The 14,168-nt window shown below is 36.9% G+C and overlaps 1 protein-coding gene across 5 annotated transcripts in view; it reads right to left on the bottom strand.

Moving 5' to 3' along the window:
- Nucleotides 1–1,412: 1,412 nt before the first annotated feature.
- Nucleotides 1,413–14,168, bottom strand: part of RFC3 (replication factor C subunit 3) — a 186,228-nt gene continuing 173,472 nt past the window's right edge. For all 5 annotated transcript variants that reach the window (XM_070239515.1, XM_070239517.1, XM_070239518.1 and 2 more), the window contains 7 exons: nt 13,071–13,138; nt 10,940–11,037; nt 7,218–7,399; nt 6,037–6,173; nt 5,846–5,944; nt 1,916–1,985; nt 1,413–1,701 (listed from right to left, as the gene is read on the bottom strand). In XM_070239515.1, coding sequence (XP_070095616.1) covers nt 1,510–1,701; nt 1,916–1,985; nt 5,846–5,944; nt 6,037–6,173; nt 7,218–7,399; nt 10,940–11,037; nt 13,071–13,138 — 846 coding nt within the window. In that variant the 3' untranslated portion in view covers nt 1,413–1,509. The remainder of the gene's footprint in view (nt 1,702–1,915; nt 1,986–5,845; nt 5,945–6,036; nt 6,174–7,217; nt 7,400–10,939; nt 11,038–13,070; nt 13,139–14,168) is intronic.

Genomic DNA, 14,168 nt, shown 5'->3' with positions numbered 1-14,168 from the left:
CTTCTGAGGGAACTAAAATCTCCCTCTCTAACCTATATCCATTGATCCTAAGTCTACACTCTCTCGAGCAGTGGTTCTCAAACTTAGGTATGCATCAGCATCACCTGCAGGGGCGGTACCACACAAAGACTGCAGAGGCCCATCCCCATAGTTTCTGATTCAGGTCTACAATGACAGCAGCAAGTGTGCATTTTTGAGCTCCCCAGATGCTGCTGCTGCTGGCCCAGGGATGCCACTCTGAGCAGCACTGCTCTAGAGAAGCCCAAATTATAAGGCTACTGATACTTCCAAGTGCATCATTTTGAACATTAGAAGACAGTTACTGTTTCTTTAACTTCTTTTTTTTCCAAATCCCAACCACCTTAGCTCTCCTAAACCTCACCTTCCCAGTTTTTTTGTGAGAGTGTCAATCATCCCTCCTAACACGCAGCCCCAGGACTGAAACTTCCACTGGGGCCTGGCTAGTACCCCCTACTCACCCAAAAAACACAACCATCATCTCTCTTGACCTAAACAGTCTCCCATAAGCCTCAAACTATGTGAGGTTTTGTGCGTGTGTGTGTAGCTGTGTCTATTAAACATTTCCCGATTGTCCATCACAGACTGACACAAGAGCAGGTCTCCCCGATATCCCTCTACAGGTTATGTAACTTATTTCAACTTAACACCTTTTATTTCGCCTTGTTAGTTGGGCGTTTTTTTTGAGTCCTGCTTCCATTGCCCAAAATTAAAGAAACTGTTCAGAGCCTGTTACCGAAATTTGTCAAGCAAATTCTTTGTTCCATGAACCCAATTTCTGAACAAAAAATGTTCCAAAGGACAGGACCAAGGACACAACAGTACACTTGTTCAAAGAGTAATTTCTATAGCAATATACCTTTGCTCCAAAACTACATGATGCATATTCATTAGGAATCTCAAGTACTTAATGAAAACATGCTTATTTCTTAGCAGCCAACCTAACACCAAATCTGTATCCTGAAAATAAAAGTTGGATTTCTGCAGAAATGGTACCTACAATTTTCTACATACCCATGCTATTATGTTTCAAAATTAATTCCTGTATTTCCTGCAAAAATAGAATTCTTGGTTGAGGGAAAACATGATTAAGGATAATGACTTGTCAAGCAAAGATTTATGTACCTGTGCCCAAAAATGGTCATCTGGAGGACATAAAATAATCTTTATGCGTAAATTTCCTCTGGCAGGTGAGCGACTGGATGGAAAATGGGAGGATCAACACCGCATACTTGGGTAACAAATATAAGTAAAGTCATGTTCCTGGACTTTAAAGTTTCTAGTTGTGTCCTCTCAATATATTTCAATAGTACTGAACCAATTATTTAACTTAGAGGATAATGACTAATAATTCACACAGGAACTACTACCAAAAAAACACAAATAAGACATGATCAAGTAAAATTAGTTTATTTTACCTGCAGCTCTTCTAATATAAACTGAATATAAATGCCGATACTGAGAAATGTTAGGAAGAATTACTGATGGATGTCAGAACATCATGCCTTCCAACCCGTCCTCCATGAACTTCTTATAAAGTGCCATAAATTTGGCCACAAATGCTTCCAAGTGGTAAATGGCTTTGCTCCCCAGCTGCAGACGATGTTCATAGTAAGCTGCCATCTGGGCCACTTCCCCTTTCAGTTGTCCATCACAATTATGTAGAAGTTCTGAGAGAAGGCCCTGAAGAAAGATAACTAGTAATTTAAAAAGTAATCATTTAAAAACATATTAGCTAAAGAAGCTTATTTCTCTCATTCGAAAAAGAAGTAAAACTTAATTAATAGGCTGGATAGAAAGGTGACAATATATCTTAGTAATGCAAAAGCCCTGGGACCACATACTCAAAGTCCAAATTTTATGGTTATAAATAGCTCAAGATCTGAAATCAGGTTACCTTCATTATTATTTCAGGAGGAATACAATGAGTTAGAAGCTCATAGAGTCTTCCACGAACTTCAAGGAGCCTACAGAAAACAAAATAATTAATATTTTGTGATAAAAATAAGAGGTAATTTTTCCAAGTACCTACCATGCTATCTCAATTTATGAATTGTAAAATCCAATATAGATATTTTCTTAAATGGCTTATCATATTCAGGATACATATAGAAGCTTTTCCTAATTTCAGTTCATTTTTCTAAAAGAAAATTTTCAGAACTGTTTTAAAGCCAGACAACATTTATATTCAGGATTATTATATGATACTATACAAATATTTATAAATACCATGAAAGTCCCAGATAAAAATCAAGACTTCATGCATAGTGAGGGCTTAGCTTATTCACACCAGGAATTTTAACACACTTTAATGACATATCAAGTAATATGTTTATTTTCCTCCGATAGATACCTAGGACATCTAGAAAATGGTCATGAAAAGACTAAACAATCACCAGTCAATTACACAAGTGAGAAAAGAGAATATAAGCATGATACATAATATAATGCTACTGCCTCAACTGCAAAGAAAAAAGCAACATGGCAGGGGAACAAAGCTGACTTGTCACAGAAGGGGCAGTACAAGAGGTTACAGGGAGGACAGAACCAGGCTGGCTACATGAATATGAACATTCCAACCTCTGTAAGCCCTTAATTCTAGGCCCTTCTCATAACATTTTCAGGAGGGAAAATGGTGAAGGTGGGAAATATACTTATGACTTTTAAAATAGCAAGAAAAAGCGACAAAATTATAAATACACATAAAACAAGTATTATCTTTATCTCTGTATATACTTACCTACCCTAAAAGGGAAAAGACTGTTCTGAATCTTTACTAAAATATCACAGATGTTCCATATTTTAGATCCATCAGGGAAGTGATTTATAAAAGATTTCTTAAAAGCAGAAATTCAGATCCCTTTCCTGGGACTCCAGGAGTATGAAGCTGTGCCACAATAAAACTAAAGATGAAAAAAAAAACTAGCATTTTTTGAGCACCTGCAAGGTGCGACACACTGTAACAAATAACTTAACTGAGTCCTCATCAGCTGTGAGGGAGCAGTATCTCCATTCTCTTTAGATGAAAAAACTATGGCTCAGATGGTTTAAGTAACCTGACAAAGATGACCATAGTCGAGGCATGATTTAGGCACAGATCTGTCTTCTCCAAAGTCCAAACCCTTCCAATGTCTGCCAAAGCACTTATTTAACCCCTTACTCTGTCCCAGGTTCACCACAGTACACTATCTATTCACCACAGCACTGCTCTCTTTTACTGAAAAGACGAAGTGCAGAGAGGTTAAGCTTTCATCAGAACTCATGCAGTTGAAGCAGAATTGTAATTCAAGTCTGACTCCAAAGCCCCTGTCCTCTCTCAGACATGGTTGTGTATCTCATAAATAAAACCCCATTATTAAGGATAAAAAAAATAGACATGACTAACACTGTGTAAAATTATTTTAATAATTATGCATTCAGCTTATTTCTGAAAAGTTAATTCAGGACATATTTACCTATACAACTGATCTGAAACTGCACTGTGTGCGTCTCAAGCATGCTCACATGTATCTCATTTTAGTCTGAGTTCATTTCAAATATGACTTAGTTTCTAAAAAATGAATACATTCTATATTTACTATATCTGTGCTGTTATTTCTTGGGGGCTGTAAGTGATAAAGAATACAAATTCTTCTGTCAGGGAAACATGGTATTCTAGAACTGTCTCTGCCTCCTTCTAACTGAATGCCCCTGAAAACATGACTATCTCCCAAAATATCAGTTTTCTTATCTACAAAATAAATATGGTAATACCACCTTCCTCACAGGACTATTATATGAATTAAATGAGATACAGTGTAAGAGCCAACATAATAATCGTTCAATAAATATTACTTGCTATTCAGTTTAGAAAATTACGACTTTTCTAAGAAAGATCAAATAAGAATCAAGACTATAAATATTGCAGCAAGACTGAAGGGTCAAAAATCAGAAGCAGCATTTGATACCGTGTGGACCAATGATCAGAACACCACCAGCCCTCCAAGTATTTTTGGACAGCCCCAAGCCTTTCTGGAATTGAGAGAAATTTCTTTTTATGCAGCACAAGGGACTCAATTCCCGAAATTGATAGTCTAAACAGGAAGTGGCACCTCTTCTTGAACAAGTTCATTTATGAGCTGCCAAAACCTGTTTGGAAAATTAGAGGAAAGGGTAGCGGCAGCTAGAAGAATTAAGCAAAGCAATAATCAACTCTAGTCTTAAAAATACATCCAATAACTCAAATATTGCAACATCTGTATCTAAACCTCTTAAAAGCAGGCGAGTTCTACTACCACTAATTTTTTTTCTTTAAAATCAGAACAAGAAAGTCGTCTTCAGTGTGGAAGTATTTTATGAAAGTAAAAGGCTCCTAAGTCACTCTTTGAATTTTCTCTCTTTAAAAGATGAGATTTCTTCACTGCTTATAGACATTTTACATAATGGAATGCACACTTTTTCCTAAAATCAAGGTTTCTTTTCTGAAGACTTAAAATGTGTGGCACTTTTTGAAAACTATTAATTTCTTCAACTAAAATAAACGAATTATAGGAAGTCAAAGCAAACTCTGATGAAATATTAAGCACCTATTATGAATGACTATCCACCTCCACTAATCTATATGGTAGCCCAAGAGAACATGTTTATAATTTCCATTGAAGATCTCTTAAAAAAATAAAAATTCATCAGCTATATCATCTAAAAGAAGAATTACGGTATTCATTTCAAGATTATTTTCACGTGAACCAGAGCAGCTTACGTTTTAGTAGTGGCACTCAGGCCTTTTCCTAAAACAATCAACAAGCCTCTCTAAAGTGCAAAGACGGTTTCTCAATTCCAACAGGCAATAAGAGTAGAAGTACGTTTCAGCGAACCTAAGGAAGCTTCAGGCTGCCCAAAGGCCTTAAGACTGTCACTCTCGATTTGGAGAAGAGATTGCCCTTCTCAAAGTTATCATAAATCAAACAAGTAGTGGTTAAGTAGTGGTTTTCAGTATGGTCCACTACTGCAGAACAGACTCACAGAAGAGAATGGAAACAACTGTGCAGCAAATGTGCCATGGAACACTTCCTAAACACTGATGGCTTATACACGTTCTCTTTTAAAGATCGGCACCTCAGCTAACATCTGTTGCCAAACTGTTTTTTTCCTTCGTCTTCCTCTTCTCCCAAAAGCCCCCCAGTACATAGCTGTATACTCTAGTTGTAGGTCCTTCTGGTTGTGCTGTGTGGGATGTCGCCTCAGCATGGCCTGATGAGCAGCGCTAGGTCAGAGGCCCAGGATCTGAAGTGACGAAACCCTGCGCGGCCGAAGTGGAGCATGCAAACTTAACCACTCGGCCACAGGGCCGGCCCCACACATTATTCTTCTTAACAGAGCCTATCATCATACACGAGCACAGGGTTTTCTAGTTCTCAATTCATTATCACACAATCCCTTTTGCTCTTCATAATAAAGGTACACGTATCCTTGGCAGTGTAACAATAACAGTATCTTCATTATACAAATGAAGAATCTGAAGCTCTAAGATGAAGTTACCTGCTCAAGTCATCTGAGATTCTGAAAGGAAAATTAAAACTTCCAAGATTTAATTTACGTATAAGTTCCACATTTGTCAATAGCTTAATAAAAGCCATGATACTACACACCAACTATTCTGAACCACTAAATTTCTAAAATTAAATCCTACCTTTTCTTTAAAAGTTTAGTATTAACTTTAAATAGATTTAATTATAATTTTAAATGGCATAGTATTAGTATACAAGTTTTACTCAGTATAACCTAAAACTCAGAATATCTGTACCGTCTCCATCATCAGACTTTTATGGCCGTCTTTTATACTGGTTACCTTTGTGGAGTCTGCTGACTGACAATAGCATTGGCAGTCTCCCTCAGATACACCTCCCAATCTGTTTCAGGGATTTCTTGATCTGCAGTAAAAGGATATCTACACGACAAAAAGAACAAACACAATAAATGAAATGGAAGTGTGCTTATGCCCCAAAATGTTTCCTGTGGTAACTGACCCCTTTCACTCACTGTTGCACTCTGCAGGCTTCACACATGAGTAGGGCTTTCCTGAGATTTCTGCAGGACTTCTCTGCAAGTCTGTGAGCCAGCTGTGAAGGAAGATTCAGACCCTCCTTCTTGCACACAGTAGTTAATACATGGCAAATCTACAAATAAAATAATGAACAAAAACGGGCAATCTGTCAGACAGCATACTGAGACAATTTCTGTTGATAATACCTTCATAGACCACTTCTGTTGTCACTACCCTACCCTAACCCACAGGCCCTTTAGCAGGAAGCCAGGGGGCTAGCCTAGCTGTCAGGAAGAGGCAGCAGCTGGCCCTGCAACGGAGGAAGACCTGGTTCCAGCTCCAAGCCTGCCAGCCTCCTTGAGGCAACAGGAAGGAGGAGACCCAGGGTCCCACAGTTGGTGGCAAGGACAGCGCTCACAGGACTGCCAAGTAGAGCTGCACAGGCTGAATTCTGCAGGACTCAGTGGGTGTTATTTGCATGCACTAAGATGTGAATAGTGCCCATGGGAGTGGTGTAACCTGGTAGTTCTGGCTGCTTTATAGACCGTTTCAACTGTATTCCCAAAATTCTTACAAGCGAAACTAATAATAGAGGTACTCACCCCTTTGCAACTAACAAAATGTCACATATCCCTACTTTGCATAAAACTGCCCAGAATCTATTAACAGCAGGAAAGCTGCTTATTGTGAGAAGTTAGGATTTTTACTGATAGCTATTAAGAATGATAAAGATAAAAATATGTATTACGTTGTTTCAGGCTAACTTTGGTGCCTTAACTAGGGATTAGGTATTTCCAAATTATCTTACAAAATCTATTTCCTCCATACTCAATTATTCTCCAAAGCCAAATAAATCTGGTTGAGGTAGAAAACACCAAATAACTAGCCCTTACTGAGTTTAGAAAAATTCAAAACACCTACTCATTTAACGTAAAAGATGATTTAGAGAACACTTTCTATATATTGGTATCTGGTATTTACTACCATATATATATATATATATATATATATATATATAATATATAGGTATCTACTAATGGTTAGCATCCATGCCACAGCTGTTAAGAATTACTAATACAATTTACCCTATTTTTACAAAAAAAACCATGACAGGATGTACACACAGTATTCACAGAATCTAAAGTGAATTTTTTCTGAAAAGTTTAATGTGACTTACATCTTCAATGCTGGGAGCAGGCACACGAACTGCCAGGCACCTACTACGAATAGGCGGTATCACTTTAGATGTAGAATTGCAACACAAGATCAACCTGCAGGTGGACATATACTTTTCCATGGTTCTGCGCAAGGCATGTTGAGCATCTTTGGTGAGTTTGTCAACTTCTGTCAATAATACCACTGAGTCAAGGAGAAACAAACGTTAACTTGATTATCTATCTCTTTCTCTTCCTCCTCATTATTCAGAGTGAAATCCTCAATAATAAGCCTGATATACTACTCTTCCCTTTATCAAGGACATATAAAAGTTATACAAGTGGTGAGAAGAACTTATTTCATTTTTATTCTTAAAAATTCTCAAACAAGCCTAAGAAACACGAGGCTAAATGAAGTTAAAGAGGTTACTCTGTTGTAGAATTTACTGCAGTCTTTATGACAGTTATATGCACTAAAAATCACTATTTAGAAAGAAGTAGGGACAGTAGTAGATAATCACCAAGACAAGGAGGGACTGTGCTGATTTCCCCAAAATATTTTATCTCAGGAGCATGTTTCTGTGGAACACCTTCAACGCCAGCACTCTAAGGAATATACTTTGGAAAGCAGTGGTGCAAGAGATGTAGCCAACAAGGCAAAAAGACCTCTGGTCACCTATACAGTAAGATTCCACCTGGCAAGAATCAAGGACTGGCCTTAAAGTGTTTCTGGAATCATACGCAGGTAGGGACTGAACCCAACTGTTGTATTTTCCGTTGTATTGAATTATTTCTAGAAGGTGGCCGTGGTAGCAGCGTAGCATTTGAATCTCTTCCCAAAAAACAGCCAGAACAACTAAAGATTCTAACATCTAAAACTCATGGACAACATTTATATCAAAAACAGGGGACAAACTTTGCCTAAGAACCCCAAATATCAGCAAGTGAGAACAAGTAACTATGGGAGGAAGTGGGTGGAATCCACTAGGTTTCTGACAGCCTTTAGAACAGGAGAACCCCAGGTCACCCACAAGAACACACTGGAAAGCATCATGAGCCAATCTGAGAACAGCATCCATTAGGATCAACTCATGGCTGGGAGCAAAGGAACCTTGATGCAATAAGGTTTGACAGAGCAGTAAACTGAAAATAACAAAATGAAGCCTCCTTCCAAGACAATCCTTCACAATGAGGAGAAATTCTGGAAAGAGAATCCAAATTGAACAGAATTAAGAACAACAGAGACGAGATTGATGTCAAAATCTGACAAAGACAGCACTGAACAAAAATTACTACAAGGGTCGGCCCAGTGTTGTAATGGGTAAGTTTGTGCATTCTGCTTCAGCGGCCAGGGGTTTGCACATTTGGATGCTGGGCACAGACCTATGCACCACTCATCAAGCCATGCTGTAGTGGCATCCCATATACAAAATAGAGGAAGACTGGCAAGAAATATTAGCACAGGGCCAATCTTCCTCAAGAAGAAGGAAAAAAAGTACTATAGACCAACTGATACAAAAATAAATCACTGGTAGGCAGAAAACAATTAACACATCATGATCAAGTGAGGTTTACTCCAGAAGCAGAAAGCAATTTCTTTAGAAGACCCAATAACATAATATGGTATTAGTAGAACTAGAAGAAAAATCATAAAACCACATTCATGGATGCAGAAGAAACATCTGAAAAACTTTAACACATATTCATGTTGAAAACATTCAGTAAAATAGAAATTGATGTATATGTTCTTACCATGATGGAATAGGATCAACTCATGGCTGGGAGCAAATGGAATAGATATACCTCAGGCCAAAATCCAGCAACTAACTAAACGTGGAAACCCTGAGACTCTCCTTCCAGAGTCATAAGAAGGATATCCACTGTCTCTACTACTACTAAACACTATGTCTGAGGTGCTGGCAAACATAATTAGGTAAGAGAAAGTATTTAAAGCCATACAAATTGGAAAGGAAAAGGAAAAATTATCTCTATTGACAGGTGATATGAATGTATATCTGAAAAACCAAAAGAAACAGTGGAAAGACTATTACAAACAAGAGAATTTAACCACAGAGTAGGATATAAATTAAGATATAAGAATCAGGGGCTGGCCCCGTGGCCGAGTGGTTAAGTTCGCGCACTCCGCTGCAGGCGGCCCAGTGTTTCGTTGGTTCGAATCCTGGGCGCGGACATGGCACTGCTCATCAGACCACGCTGAGGCAGCGTCCCACATGCCACAACTAGAAGAACCCACAACGAAGAACACACAACTATGTACCGGGGGGGCTTTGGGGAGAAAAAGGAAAAAATAAAATCTTAAAAAAAAAATAAATAAATAAATTAAATAAATAAAAAAAATAAAAAAAAAGATATAAACATCAATAGCTGTCATAAACGTAAACAAAAAATGAGAGAAGACTTCATTTATAGTGGCAATAAATAAATAAATGTAAATTTATTTTGAAATATAGAGAATGAAGTGGAAAGATAAGAAACAGGTAATTCACAGAACAGTAAAATGAGCAACGACCAAAAGAAAAATTATCATACTCACTAAAGAAAAACAAAACCCAAATGATTTATTTTCTCCAATTAAAAAAAGTTAAAAATAATTATCCAGTGTTGATAAATGTTGGGGAGGAATGGGCACTCCCAAACACTGCTATTGGTAGTATAAATCCATATCCTCTTTCAGATGAAGAATTTGGCAAACTATATCAAAAACATTAAGTGTGGGAGGGTCAGCCTGGCAGTGTACTGGTTAAGTTTGTGTGCTCCACTTTGGCAGCCCAGGGTTGGCAGGTTCGGATCTTGGGCACAGACCTACCAGCACTCATCAAGCTGGCACAGATGTTAGCTCAGTGGCAATCTTTCTCAAGCAAAAAGAGGAAGATTGGCAACAGACGTTAGCACAGGGACAGTCATTCTCACAAAAAAATAAGTAAATAGTATGTTCTAAAAAAATATACATTAGGGCTGGCCCGGTGGCACAGCTGTTAAGTGCGCATGTTCCGCTCCTCAGCGGCCCGGGGTTCACCGGTTCGGATCCCAGGTGTGGACATGGCACCGTTTGGCAAAAGCCATGCTGTAGCAGGTGTCCCACATATAAAGTAGAGGAAGATGGGCATGGATGTTAGCTCAGCACGAGTCTTCCTCAGCAAAAAGAGGAGGATTGGCAGTGGTTAGCTCAGGGCTAATCTTCCTCAAAAAAAAAAAAAATATATATATATATACACATATTAAATGTTGGCATACTTATCACAAAATCTTCTGTAAAAATGTATCCACATATTATTAACCCTAGCAGGTATTGAGAAAAATGTTAACAGTAACTGTCCCTGGATGGTGAGATTAATTTTCTTTTCGTTTATTTAGATATTTGATGATAAACATATAACTTTGATCCTAAGAACACTTATTTTTAAATCATGCAATTTCTCATTTTAAATTAAGTGTTTTCATTACTCATCCAGTTCTAAAATAACATATGGGTGGCTCAAATAGTCCCCTGTCCACCAAAATTCAATTCCATTACACTATAAACTCCTGTGAATACAGAGATCAGGCCTCTTTTATTCATTTTTATATCCAAAAAATAAGGTAGTATAGTCCCTGGTATAGAACAAGAGGTTAATAAATATTTGCTAAACGGATGGAATTTACATTTCCCACTACATTTTCTCTTATACTCATTGCTTAGAATTTAAGTGTCTGCCTCATCAAAATAAATCTGTTTATCACACACCTTTAAAATCTCTTTGAGAATTTGTTTCAAGTTGCTGTGATTGTGCCACTGTTTTCAACATCTCCTGAATCACTACCCGGTCACTATTCCCAGCATCACTATACAAAACAAAAATAATGGTAAATATACATGTAAATATTTAGAAAGTTTATGCCTTTATTCTTAATCTGTTACTATAAGAAAAATGTTACAGATCTTAAGTGGTTAAAATTTTAATCAAGATTAGTAACACCTAATTACATTCACAAACCTTTAAAAGTGAAGTATTTTAGGGTCATTAAAAATACTAACAATAGTCTAGTACTCAATTACAATTTGATTTACATCACTGAAAACACTACACATGTTCTTATATTAAGTTTGTGGTTACTTAAAAAGAGTAGTAACTAATAATCAACAGTTTATCAAATACTTTGACACATCTGTACCCACTATAGTTAATAATTAGTTACAGCTAATTTCTTACTGTAAGAGTATATAATATATTCTTATATATTATACTCTCAAAATATAAAAATAACTCTTTGAAACAAATGTAATCTCTATTGCTCTTCCCCATCCCCAAAATAGCAAAGGTCTGAGAGAGAACAAGCCTAGACAAGTCCACTCCCAGCAGTACCGTTGAGCTGATTCAGCAGCTAAGCAGGGGAGAGGATAAGCAAATGGTGTCTAAGATACAAACTCAGAACTCTGGGAGCTGTTGATTTATGGGCATGAGCTGTCATTTATACCCACATCATTACTTTAGCACTTAAGTCATGCACCTCACAAACCAACATAAGTCACCTAGTTAATCCAGGCTGAACGTTAATTTCAAACACCTGAAAAACAATAGGCTTAACCTTTAATTGGCTATTCTTGCTACAGAGGAATTCACAATGAGAAAAAAAAGGCAAAGCAACCAGCTTTCATTTATTTTCCCAAACAGCCATCAAGTCTTTCTCAATTCACTATTAGCAGATCAACACACCTAGAGCGTTCCCTGTACGATCATTTCCTAGTCAAGAATCCAAAACATTCCTCTTTTGTCTATAGAATTAACACTGTACTTTTATGATCAGACCGTTTCCCACCAACCTTATTTCTATTAACTTTCTTTGACACACCTAGGAAAAATAATGATACCTGTCTCTTATGAGGACTAAATATAAGACATGAAAAGCTTTTCACACAGTGCCTGCTACTGAACACACATTAGCTTATTCCTCCTGCTCCATTCAGTATCGAAATGGATGTTTATTCACCTCTCCATGCCATTGCTCACAAAGCTGCCTTTGCCTGAAGATATCCTTGATTCTGTTCTCCTTGAAGAATGTTATCAGGCCCCATAGAACTCGCAAGGTTTAGCCAACTTTGCTCCCAATACAACCATTTCTGCACCACTCAGTTAAGGAGTACTTAACTGCTGTGGTGAGAGTTTTCATGTGCCTCCCAACAAGATCCTAATCTTATCTCATGACAGACAATACAGACATTGATTGGTAGACTATTCTAATACCCTCTAATGAAGAAACAAAGGAAATGGCAAAGAAGGATATGGTAATCCAAATTCACTTTCTGAAATATTCACTACAGACATTACAAACTTTTTAGACACACTTTGCTCATCAGTTCTGAGTCAACATAATTTAACAAAACATTACTATGCAACATACTTTGTGTACATACTTTGTGTAAAACATCGAGCTCTGTAGAGTAAGAAAACAATTAAAATTATTTAATTCAGGGGTCTCAGAGAGAAGGGAAAGTAGGAAGGTCCTAGGCTCCCTATTCAAAGAGGGCAGCTTCACTTTTATCTGTTTTATATTCTGCATTTCCACACATGACTTTATTTCAAGAATGGGTTCCATTCTTTTAAAAAAAAGTCTTGGGGCCAACCCTATGGCAGAGTGCTTACATTCGCATGCTCCGCTTTAGCAGCCCAGGGTTTCAGCAATTCGCAGACATGGCACTGCTCGTCAGGCCATGTTGAGGTGGTCCCACACGCCGCAACTAGAAGGACTCACAACTAAAATATACAGCTATATACTGAGGGGATTCAGGGAGAAAAAGAAAAATAAAATCTTTAAAAAAAAAAAAAGTCTGAACACCACTATTCTAAAATGCTTCTTTCTACATAATAGCAACTTACCTGGGATTAACTTCAAGGTGGTAATTGCTTGCAATAGTGCTAATTTCAATTTTCTTTTTAGATGGAGTCTATGGACAAAGAAAATAGTGGGTTTTTTTTTTTTACTGTTTATTGACTATTTCTCTTTTCTGTATTTCATTTTCTTAATTATATAAACAATTAACACTTATTAAAAAAATAAAACTTTAGATACACCACTAATGTTTTAACTTCATTAATCCATTCTTAATGTGCAGATAAACAAATACGTTTTTATATAAATTGGGTCACATCACATATCGTGTTTTTGTGATTACTTTTTTCTTTTACCTCCAGAAATCTCCAATCCATCCCTAGTTATCAGCAGATTATCACTGTAAACAATGTTTATGCCCTTTCAGTCTTTTTGATAACACACAAAAACACAAGCAAATATATTTCTATATGTTTACATAGTATGTTTCTTCTAAAAAATTAAAATTAAAAAAGAGGCATCATATATATTTTCTCTGTGTTTTGCTTTCCTACTTTACAATACATCTAGGCAATCCCTCTCAGACAACTGGTATAGGGTGATATAGCTGTCTATCAACCTATAACATGGATGTCCCAAAACCAGTCATACGGATGGGCATTTTGTTTCGTGTTTTTTGCCATCTCAAATAATTCCACAATTAACATCCTTGTACATATATCTCACACACTGCTTTCACTTCTATATAACAGATTCTCAATAAAGGATTTGCTGGATTGAAGATGATATGTTTTCTAAACTTTTATATGTGTGTATATGTATAACCAGCCTACTTTCCAAAAAAATCTAACAATTCACTTTTCCACTGGCAATGAATTCTCTTCTCCAACATTCCCCATCTGCAGTAGGTTTTATCATGCCTTCAATTTTTGCCAATTTGATGAGTATATAACAGACTCATGCTGCTTCTCCGTATCACAAAAGTTAAACATCTTTACATATGTTTACCGGCCATTTACATCTCTCTCCTGTGACAACTTATTCAATTCTACCAGGCTGTCTTTCCATTGTCATTTTGTAAAATCTTTCATATAACATGTTCCTTTCAAATATTTTTTTGACAATCTTTCATCTTTCTATTGATT

The sequence above is a fragment of the Equus caballus genome, chromosome 17, assembly GCF_041296265.1.
Source record: "Equus caballus isolate H_3958 breed thoroughbred chromosome 17, TB-T2T, whole genome shotgun sequence".
NCBI classification, from domain to species: Eukaryota; Metazoa; Chordata; class Mammalia; order Perissodactyla; family Equidae; genus Equus; species Equus caballus.
This window is presented reverse-complemented; position numbering and strand designations above follow the sequence as displayed.